At 36.3% G+C, this 12,202-nt stretch overlaps 1 protein-coding gene across 1 annotated transcript in view; it reads right to left on the reverse strand.

Moving 5' to 3' along the window:
* PRDM5 (PR domain containing 5) overlaps positions 1–12,202 on the reverse strand; it is a gene marked incomplete at its 5' end in the record, with an annotated part of 67,930 nt that overhangs the window by 2,993 nt on the left and 52,735 nt on the right. The window contains one exon of the mRNA XM_009702814.1: positions 2,611–2,715. Within this exon, the coding sequence (XP_009701116.1) occupies positions 2,611–2,715 (105 nt within the window). The remainder of the gene's footprint in view (positions 1–2,610; positions 2,716–12,202) is intronic.

A 12,202-nucleotide genomic window follows, 5' to 3' on the forward strand; every position in this document is an offset into this window, starting at 1 on the left:
TTTGTAAATGCTAACGATACTAAGAAACAAAGAAAATTCTGACAGCATATGTTAATATGTTATTTAGAAGAAAGAGCTGAATAATTCCTATGACTGCTTCTAATGCCAGGTAGGAAACAAGACCAAATCCCTCAATCCTCTTAAGACTTTTGTCTTTCAGTGTGGCTTCATGTATGATTACATTTATGAATATGCTAATCATTGAAAACACAGCCTGTTTTCCACCTTTAAAGGATTCTCAGTGGATCTGGGCATTGGAGTTACGGACTTTCCTAATTAATTTAATGAGTAAGGGTATGCCAATACAATGCCTTCACCCCTTAAAACATGCAAGGGGGGGCGGTGGGGGAGGAATCAGAAAACAGTAAGAAAAGTGATTATGAACAGGAGAAGTCATCATGCAAAGTGTTGGAAAGAGAAACAACTTCAGAGAAGCCAAGAAGGAACATGGCACATCTAGAGAAAGCAATGAATGGAATAGCTATTAACCTTTTCTGTTAATGAAAACTAAAAGACAGTTATTGAAATTCCATTGCAGTAACCTGACACACTTTCCCCTCCTCAAAATCTCTTTCCACAGTTAAGAATTTGTGGAAGTTGTTGCCATAAATTACCACTGAGGTCACTGTAAGAAAAATAATGAGAACATCTACAGCTATCTTTAGCAGGATAAAAAATTGTAGGTGAGAATATTTGAGTGTAAAAAGCAATCCTTTAGTATTGGGGAGCCAACAATAAATGTCTCCCATAGGTACATTTTTCTGTAACTGTCCACTACTGGTTTTCCTGTAACTTCTGCTGAAACATCTGGTAACATGCAATGTGCAAGATAGCTCTGGAAGAACAGTCTGCTCTGGGTGACATTTACTACATCCCCAGCACCCACAGAAGTGGAGTCCAGATGAAATAAGGAGTAACTATTAAAAACAAAACTTTCAACACTCTCCAAGTGTGCATTAAGCAGCAGACCATGGTAAGCACCTGGGCAACTGAAGAGTGTGTGAATGAATAGCAGAGGCAACTGCTGTGTATGTCCAAACCCCAAAATGTCAGTGACCTCTGCAATGTGCAGCTGGCAAAAGATGAGTGCTGAAGAACAATTTTGGTGAAACATGGCAGTAACAAACTATTTAAAAAGTCTCCAGTAAATGAAGGTACATAAAAATGCTCAGAGAAGGACTAGGACTAGACACAGATTACAGCTCTTTCTAGAAATACTATGATTTGGGAAAATACAGTTCTAATTAATGAGGAAAACTGAAGGAATAGTTGAAGCAGGAAAGTACGTTTTCATACAGCTTCTATTTTCAATTAAAGAAAAAAAGAAGAAATAAAACCATGACCCCAAACTGGTCTGAAAAAGCACACAATCTAAGACCAGGGAATCTTGGATCCACAGTGTGGGAAAAACTGCATTTACACAGCAAGCTAGCCAACATCTGATCAACAGTATAGCAATCTGAAAGGTGAAAACAGTTATTGACAATGATTTGAAATTAGATAAATCCTCAAGGTACCATCTAGAGCCAGGCTGAGATTATCCCAAAAGAACACAGCAAATCTCCTGACTTGTAGACACCAGCAAAACATTGTAGCTGAAATTGTTCATTAAATTAATACACTTTATTCTCAATGAAATGCCACCAGATCATTTATTAAAAGCCAGATCAATTAACAGACCCTTGTGACTTTCATGTCAAGTGGTTACCCTAATTCTGTATCTAATTTTAGAAATTTGTGAACAAATTTACAACTGTTCAGACCGAGCCATCTAGGATATAACTGAAAGCTGGCAGTTCCCTTGTGGTTAGTTCATTAAGAGCTAGTATCACAAAACAAAGCACCTATACTAATTCTATACCCTATTCTGATGCCCTTCTCTAAATCCTCGAGCAACAACTTAAATTCTGGAATTTGAGAATTCTGAAAGACATTCTTTTCTGACAGTTTCTGCACATTCACCCTCCCCACCTACCTTTCAAAAACTGGGAGACACGTTGTATACAGGATGGGGTAAGCTGAATAAAAGATACTTGACAGTGATCTATGAACTGTAAAAAGATATGCTGCATTTCAGCGCTGCAAGCATGCACAGCATCTGCGATCTCTTCATTGAACAATAAAAAAACCCACCACCACTCTATGAGCAGATGTTGAAAATATCAGACCAGATTTCGGTAAACAGAAATTGGAAATTCTGAATTCATATTTGTGTCATTCAACAACTTCAGAAGCATTCAGATTCCACGTAATGAATTAAATACCTTTTCCTGTATAAGCTAATCTCCAACTATTAACCTGTCATACAACTTATACGGGAAGCCAACCAGCATGGATTTGTAAATTGCAACATCCAAATTGCATTAATAATGGTGAAAATAACCCTTAAGGGATCCAAACCCATAAAATAAAAGGGTATGCAGGTGTGCAACACTCTTGGCAACTGAAGAGGGTACATAAAATTCCCTGAATGGTCTTTCACTAGTTAGGCAAAGACCATATAAAGTGTGACTTTGTGTCCCAGTCAATAGGGGCAAGGCCATAGACTCACTGCAATTAAGTCCTGCTGCTGCACTGAAGTCAAGAAGAAAAAGGGATAGATCAACTCACATCACACTGAAACGGCTTCTCTCCGGTGTGGGTTCTCATGTGCTCATCTAGGCCTCGCTTTTGACTGAAAGCCTTGTTACACTCTGAACATTGGTATGGCTTTTCCTGTATGAAACGACAACAGTGAGTGAAAGTGAGTGAAAGTGAGTCAACACAGAGCCCAAGCAATTAAAGGAGTGGAATTCCATGCTGGATGGTGTAAGTTTTATATTCTCTCTACGGGATTACAGTCAGTGAAAACAACAGAAAACGACTTTCAAATGATTAAGTGAAAGCTGGGAAAGTTGTGGCCTGACAGTTTCCACTTCAACACCCACTTATGAATTAATTAACTGTTCCAGTCTTTCAAACCCAGCCATTTTGGGAGTCTGTTTTTTGTAATGTGAAAGGTACAGAAACATAAAATTCCAATGTACTTTCCTTTATCCTCCACAAAAGCTTAAAGCATAAAGACAAGTAAGATATCTATAAAAACCTCAGGTTTGTTAGCAGGTTTCCAAGCAGGGGAAGAGGTGAGGAGAGGAAGAGGGGGTACAAGGAAAGCTTGTGGAAGAGAAAAAACTTATTTTGAAAAGTGGTGACAGAAGGTTAATCACTTATTCATTGCAGAATCTCAAAAGAAGTGCAGATGGCAACCAAGTCATCTGTATTTTTATTAGAACTATTGGTTAGCAGCTACTGTAACACATGATGTTATAAAAGTTGCAAGCTCACTGACCTCAAATAAATAATTAGAGATATGTATGGAAAACCACTTATACAAAGATTTTCTTCTTTAAAGTTCTTCCTTAATATAGAAACTTATATAAGGTGTAATTCCTCCTTTCTTCCACTGAAGTTACATAAGAACTATATGGAAAACAACATTTAAATAAATAAATTAAGTGTAAAAGTATTATGGCACTGCACATTGTCTCACTAAAACTTTGATGCTCTAGAGGCAATGTTATTTTTGAATGAAACAACTATACTTCTTTCACTTTCATTCTACTTTTTTCCTGTGGTCCCTAACTCTGTATTGCCTAAGTTCCAAAGATGGGTATTTTAGGCAAGGATGTAAACATTTTTTACTAAATTAAATTGAAAACAAAGACTGAAAAATCAATAGGCAGTAAAAATGCTAAGTCTGTGAATTAACAAATAATAGGCAGTAATCTTAATGGTCTTTTGGGAGATAGCGTGGGATCCAAGGATAAGTGAGAAGGAACAACTCATCTTAGGTTTTAAAGCTACAAAGTGAAGAAATTCTCTGGTTATTGAATTCCTGTTCCCAGAATGTAGGGAACAACCAGGTCTCCATATATTGCTGAATCCTGCCAGGTACTCGGCATAATCCATGCACATAATACAATGGACTATAAATCAGTGTTGTTCTGGGTACTACCCAGGTTCTCTCTTTAGAGCAGCTCTTTGCAGGTCCAGAGATCTCAGTGAGGGTGAAGACTAGGTTCTTCATTTTGGAGTACTCTCCCATGAGGTTTCCTAGAAAAGGCAGCGTCATAGTCACAAATGTCTCAACCTGTAGTGGCAGGAACTCTCTAACTCACCAAAACCAGGTCATAAGCTGTGTACAACAGGAAAAGCGTTTCTCCAGCAGCTTCAATTTCAGATACAAGTAAATCATGAGATACAAGTGCATTTCAGTACGATGCAAGACAAATCTTTCTACTGACGCAGGCTGAGTACATATAATCAAACTGGCCTAAAGGGAGGCCACTAATGAGCTTTTTTGTGCAAGATTCTCCTTACACGTGTTTATCATCTTTGTGTGTTTTCATCATTATCTTAATTTTGTAATTTCCATGATTCTTCAGTATAGAGTAAACCATAACAAATTACCTAAAAAAGATCTGAGCTGGCCTTAAAAAAGAACAAAAAATAAAAATCATCTAGACCAAAAACTTCATATCATGGGGAATTTTGCCAGACTGACCAAAGACTTAATGGAGCAGGTCTGTAATTTTTAAGGAAATGTACGAATAAGCCATATGAAAAACAGGTTTCTGCAACACCCCCTTAATTGGTTCTGCATTGTGGTTAACATAAACCACATTTTCTGTGAGTTCTCTGAAAATAGCCTTTCTCTGTGTAGGTTGTTTCACAGAAAGTGCAAAGCAAAGTATATGATGTATACATCTTAAACACCTATGAAAACATTAATTACTGCAAACTGTACCAGGTGTATTTGCTCCCTTTTTATCATCTTGTTTTTCTGTTATCTGGAGAGTTAACTTGGTTATGATTATCTTACTCATTTCAGAGTTAAACAGACTTCAGGATTCCATTTTGGAGAAAGAGCCATTATAAACTCTGGGAAGCTGAAGTCACAAACCTGGGTTGTAATATCTTCCCCAATGTTATGCTTGGCTATTTTTATTATCCTCTGTCATACAGAAAGAGGGTATATCTAATCACCCCCTTGGGATTTGTATTCAAATTCACATATGTAGTGCATGAAACACATCCAAACCCGTCTTTGATCTAATTTTAGAATCCTTACATCTGTATATTCCAGCGACTTCAGCAGACAATTCTGATTCACATCAGCCCCTCTCCTCCTAAGCTAAGCTGCCCTTCATTCACATCTGTGTCTGTTTCAGTAAAATCGGTAGTGTTGTCCAGAGCAAAATTTGGCCATAAGTTTCTCTCCACAAAATAAGACTTTTTTTGTCTGTTTCAAAGATGACATCATTCTCCAAGATTAATTTCTTCAAAACAAGTCATTCGTATCAAATTTCCATTGCATGATACTTGGAGAAGGCAACATTTGTATCATGGAAAAGATGATGTTGGCTTGGCATAACCACCACTGCTCTAAATGTGAACAGAAAAAAAAAAAAACACCAAAAAAAACCCAACCAAAAAAACCCATAAAAACCACAGCAGTAAGTCTGAAGGAAAGTTAATGCCACCACAAAAGGACAATAGGGACCAATGACTAGAAGAAAGTTGGACAAATTTAAACCATCAAGCAAAGGGAAAAACCTGCTAACTGTCAACAGAAGAGGAGGTCATTGGGAAGATCACGTAAGTCTGACTTCAGAGGAGTTAGCAACTGCTAGTACTATAAATCTACCCTCTATTCAAAAAGCATCTGCCAGGCCATGACTATGGTGGTAGCAAAGCCAAAGGATTACACGTGTTTTCTTTTATTGATGACATAAATGAGGAAGGGAGCAGCGAGAGTGAGAGACAGGATGTAGCTGATACTGCAGTGCTTTAATATTACATTTTTAAACACACCAGGTATAAATAAAAGATCAGAATTTATAAACCATCCTGCCTCTAAACAAAGGAAAGGCCAAGGACAGCCTAAATGGGACTTGGTATTCTGGAAGGTGCTTTGCTGTTAGACTGGTATGCTAATGTAGAAGTTCCCATCTCTGATGATTTTCACTTCACTATGTTAAAATTGAGAGGAATTGAACATTTTAACAACTATGACAGATAAAACAGTGCCTGCAATACAAACTTCTGTCTGTGGAAAGCTGAATTATAAATGACTACCTTGGATTCCAGGCAAATTGTGCTCTGCATTAGAAAGACATCAGAACACAACAAATTCTCAAGGCTGTTTGACACCACCTTTAACAGATTGATAGAACGTGTGTACAGAGTATCCTGCAACCACAGCAGATGGAAATACTTAAATGCAGAATCTTTGAACTGCTAACTGCTGTTGTAGTTTACTATCTCTCTTAAGAAATATAAATATATTATATATATTAGCTTAGCACTAGTGCATGTGGTTGTTTCTGTAAACCTGGTAAAATTGATTACACAGGTAAAACAAGAATGACTTTTGTAGGAGTATCTCCAAATAACTTTAAAAATCTGAATTTAGAACTATTACATGAGCTCAACAGCAACAGCAAGAAAAACATTATCTAGACACTACTATATCCAAATAAATCACAGCTCAAGATTCAAACAAATGAGAGTTAAGAACGGTTCTAGTAACTTTCCAAGGTGGCAGGAGCAAGTTAAAACTGAGCTGAACCCACACGTATGAGACCTTATTCTTTACTGTTTTGGTTAAATTAATTTACTACAGTGATTGCAGATTTATACTACTCAGAAAGTGACCTTGTTTACTACAGAAATGTTACTCAATAATCCTTTTTAACACTCAGGTTTTAATGGACGTACAGAGTATACTTAAAATCCCAAAGCTATCCAGGATCTAATCTCTCTTATGGTATTTTTTTTTAATAACCTACTGAATTCATTAGATTTACTTCCAATTTACTTCAGAATTTCACATATGGCACCTTTCTTCTTGTAGATCATATTTGTACATCTAAGCACACGTTAGAATTACCAGCATCTCAGGGTAAGACATACTGACCATGTTAAGTTTCACGACTATCAACTTGCTGGATCTGCATTTTCTACAAGCTGAAAACTGAACATTTAGAGAAGTCCAGAGAAACAAGGAAAAGCATATCAGATCTTATATTACTTGTAAACATTAACAGTTTGGACATGAGTGTGAAAATTGCCAGGCATTAATAATGGCAATGATACAGAACCAAAAAAAAAAACAAACCACCAAAAAACAAACAAAAAAACCCCCCACCAAACAAAACAAAACCAAAAAAAACCCACCACCACACAGAAAACAACACCCCTTTTCTTCTCTGGAGACATACAAAATTGAGATCTGTTTAACAGACAGATCTGGAGACATATATGACATTTTCAAAAAATGAACAGTAAGGCCAAGTACATACATGAAGATTTTTCATAAAACCTGAATAAGCCTCAAAAGTTCTCAACCCAAACTCCTTGGAAAACAGTAGGCATCGAACTTTTTTGGGTGAGACCTATTCTCACAAGAAACACAGAGCTAAAGAAAAATATCAGCTTCTCTTTTTGATAGCAAGATATTTTAAAATACATAGATCATCCTTTAGTTCACCTAATTTTTTTTGTCTTGTTTTCAATTGCTTTCATTATTCCAAAACAAAGAGCTTTCCTTTGCTCCCAAAGAGAGTGTCTTATAATGCCTACATATGAGATGTAAATACAGTAACACTACCTGCTTTCAAACCTCATGTGGAGAATTTTAAAATCTTTGTATTACTCTTAACAAATATCATTTGCTGCTACAATGTATGTGCATTATCACTTGAAGATAGGGTTAATAAAAATGGTTTTGAAAAAAAATCAGCAAGAATGAAGAAACGTGGCCTAGAATGAACAAACATGACCAGTCAGACAACACTAAAATGTATCAGTCAGGCTTGCAGCTACCAAGAGTTAACCTCTCAAACAGAATCCTGGAAATCCTACAGCTTTGCCAACCTGAAAATGCAGAAAAGGCAGTGGTGTTATCTGCTTATAAACCAGGAGGACAGTGATAAATACAGACCTCAGGCACCTTAGGCATTGAGAGAATGATGCTAAGTTTAAGACACCTGTGTATTTCACATAAATCCTTTGCTTTATGTTTTTTAAACCTTTTCCTAATACCAGCAACACTGTTTCAATTATTACTAATTATTCACGTTGTGTCCCTCAAAGCATACTCAGGAGCTCCTTAGCCAGTTGTACATGGCATGTATCAAAGGTGGTAACCAGAATAGGTATCATCCTGTCAAAAACCTCACCTGAATGCAAAGTGAAGGTTCAGGGCTACAACAGCCTGAAAAGCATGATCTCAGTGGCCTGCAAAAGAGTCCAACCAGAGACAGCCTAACACAGGGTTCATGATGCATACCCATAAGCAACCTGCAACCTACCCTGCAGCCTCACTAACAGCAAACTTCTACCAAAGTTAAGTAGAATAGCAATGAACAAGTAACAGAAATCCTAGAGAACTGGACAGATCTTTCTGCTTGGTCTAGAAACCCCCCACAGAGAGTGTCAGACCATGCTGAGGGACAGGCCAAGTGAGTAGTTCTTTACAAGAAAACCTGTTGGACAGCAGCTGTGGTAGTAGAACTTTGAGCCTTAGTAAATTCTAGTGTCAATGTACAGGTTATTTCTACATTTAAGAGTGATGGGTAGTTTCATTATCAATGAAGTGGTGACGTACAATATATTGCTCAATTCTTTTTAAAAATCAGCTTTTATCTTCATTGAAGGGCTAGGAATTGGGGTATAGTGCAATAAGAAAGACAGTAAAGGGCCTACTGAAACAAGGGTGGCTTGTGAAGCTGATGTTTAGTTACATTCCAGCCCTAAAAAAAAAAAAAAAGACTAAGCTGATTAATCTCAGGAAAAAAAAAAAACACCAAAAACATCAGTGACACTTTCTGCTAGGTCATCACCACTAGCAATACATCCCTCATTGAGAAGAGAGGCTAAGTCACTTAAGATCACAGACAATGTCAGTTAATGGAATACAGTTTTGTATTTAACTGTGAAAACCGTGCAAGAACTAACAAGATGCTTTCAGTAATTGGAAAGTTTTTGAAAGTTACAGCAAGCGGCTCACCCATAGACAGAGGCCCACTTAAACTATCAGACTTGCATTACATTACTAAAGTAATGCTGACACAGGAAGACAAAGGCTGATAAGAATTTACAACTCTACAGAAGTAATATGGATTTGAATCTCATAATGATTAAAACTCAATAAACAATCACTTTACAAGTACAGATTTCCTCAGTTGAGACGTAAAATCCTTTAAAAAAAATATTTTCAGTAACTACAGCAGGCACAGAAACTCTCCTGTTGAAACAGTTGTGAAAGGATTTTGGCAAATTTAAGAAAAAAAAAATTAATCACTTTTATCATAAGTGACGGATGTTTTTGTTACAAAAGTTCTCAATTAATTCAGTTTTGGGGGTTTTGAAAAAAAAAATCTGAAATTCTTGCAATAAAATTTGTAATGAAAATGAAAGCATGCATCTTCACTGAAATGTCTGACAGAAGGAAAAAAGGTATATTTCTTCAAAAGCTCTAGTATATGCAATTAGTTGGACTATACTATAGCATTAACCCCCCGTTTTTCACAATAATTCTGCCTATTTGCTACCTACAATCTGTGAAGTTTTTGTTTTGGTTTTTTTTTTAAACCACTGAAGTAATTTCTGCCCCTAAGATTTAGTGAAGGAGGGTTTATCTAATCAGCTGTGATGAAAATTCAATAGATGTTGATCTGCTCTTGGAAAAAGAACAGTATCAATATAAAAAAAATCCACCACCCACATTTTCACTCTATGAGGAAAAGATGATCATCACTCAACATTACATAAAAAAGTGTGAAAATATAGGTGTAGTGGGATTCAAACCTTCTATATTCTGTATACAAACACACATTCCACAGACAAGGAAACCACAACCCTGGCAAAGTCATCATCCTCAGACAGATGTTTGGGAACTCACTCATGTCTCACCAATAGGGAAATACGGAGAAAATCTAATACTGAAAAAAACCACAAAATTCATTCAACACCTCATATTATTTCATTATACACTGTCATGTGCATAGAAGACTATATTTAGTACTCAATGTAAAATTTTTTTTTTTTGGCAATAGCATGGTACTCCAGTTCTAGAACACATGCCTTTTTAAAAACTTTCTCAAGCCCACATATTTCCTGGGAAATGCAGAACAAGTGAAATTATGTCACAATTGTCAATATTGTTCTTGCTTTTTATTATTTTATTTCAGTATTCTTCTGGCTTAAAAAAAGAATAGACGGGGGTGTGCAAAGTTCCAAACGAGTGCCTTGAAAAGTCTGTTTAACTCAGGACCTGGATGAGGACAGTTCTATTCTTGTACTGTCCCAGCAGCAAGCTGAAACACTGACTCGAAGAGAAAACCTTGACAGGAGACTGCCGAGCTTCCATACTTATCATGACTTGTACCTATTCCCATGAAATTCATAAATAAAGAGTCACTTACATGACTGCAGCCCATGCAGACATATTCATAAAAGCTTCAGACTAATACTCTCTGCCACCACTAACAAATTAACTGTGAGATTAAGGAGTTCAAGAGTTGACTTCAAAACATATCGGAAGGACACTAGATCACACCAATCCCTGTGATTTTGAGGCTACACTGCTAACAGTATCCAAGCTGCCCAGCTTCAAATGAACAAGAAAGAATAGGAGACCAAGCTTCCTAAACAGTATTGTCAGTAGGGATAGCTTAAGCATCCAGAAGCTACATAACATCAGCTGCAATCTATTGACCAGTTCCACACAACATACATATGTACACATATACATATACACGCACATATATATAAAAATATACACACTGGCCAAGCATTTCAAGTGTGGACAAGTAAAGTTAGTTGCGGTGTTACAAAAATACGCCTATCACTTAATTTGCTCTATTTCTTACAGTATAATCTCTGAAAATTAGGTGCTTTTTTAAACATACTTAAAGATTAATGCATTTTTAAATAGTAGGCACTTACCCACAAAACAAAGAAATGTACGTACTAATACATTGCAATTTCTCCAATTTTTAAATATTACCTCAGAAATGTGCATTTTAAGCATTACAGCCAGCAGCCTTCCAATCACTAGAAATTAGATTTTTAAAAATAAAAATTACATGTAGGTTTTATACTTTCAAAGTATAAATATGAAATACTTAAATCAAGTGCTCAAAAACCATCTGCAAATGGCTTCTACTCTATTTTCCACACTGCCATGTATTTAACTGAAACAAACTGTAATAAAACTGTAATGAAAACATTAATTTGACATGACAATAACTCTGGGTACCTATCAATGATCATATTTCCAAACATTAACAATTATATTGCAGTAAAATACAATAATTTCTCTACATGTTTAAGCTCAAACTATGTAATATTATGTCAGGCACTGAATGAAGCCCTAGGAAACAGCTGAAGTTTACTGCACTGTGAAGGCCTGAAGTATGCATGTATTTCCTCAAAGATGATATGGTCTGGAAACTCATTTAATCAAGAACTTCAAGGAGTTCCTCATTTATGTTTTCTTAGTGTGTTATATTTCTTCTTCAGGAAAAAAAAAAAAAACCCACACACAAAATCAACAAAAAAACCCCACCAAACTATAAACCAAACACATCTACTTTCATAGAAACAAATCGGTACTCTGGTGACATTTTAATATTAGGTGGTCGGCATTTTTTCTCCTTACATTGTCAGTAGGGGTTTTGGTTTACGTTCTCTGTTTACTCCAGAGTTTGTGCTGACACCTGTGGCCACCCAGGTTGTACTCAGTTTAGCAGCTGCCAGACCTTAATCAACTTTCTACAACGATTTTTCCAGCAGCCTTCCCTGATCCACAGGATCAGGTTTGGCATTTAATCCCACTGGTAAAATATATCTAGATTTAATCTCTACAATGACATTTTCCTTGTTGAATGTCATATTATTACTTTTAAGCTACTCCACACTTTTTCTGGCCAAAAGACCAGACTCTTTTTTCAAGATATTTATAAGAATAGCCTTTAAGGAAGGGTGCTATGATTATGTTTACTTCTACATTGCTAGGTTTAGTTGACACAAAAATACCTTCTGGACTTTACATCTTGTTATTTATTCTTTGAATAATTACTTTTCATTCAGGAATAAATTGCAAAATAAAATGTATGTGTAGGAAAGGGTAAGAACATCCCTACAATCTTTCCCT

This window comes from Cariama cristata, unplaced genomic scaffold, assembly GCF_000690535.1.
Source record: "Cariama cristata isolate BGI_N322 unplaced genomic scaffold, ASM69053v1 scaffold4026, whole genome shotgun sequence".
In the NCBI taxonomy this organism is placed as follows: Eukaryota; Metazoa; Chordata; class Aves; order Cariamiformes; family Cariamidae; genus Cariama; species Cariama cristata.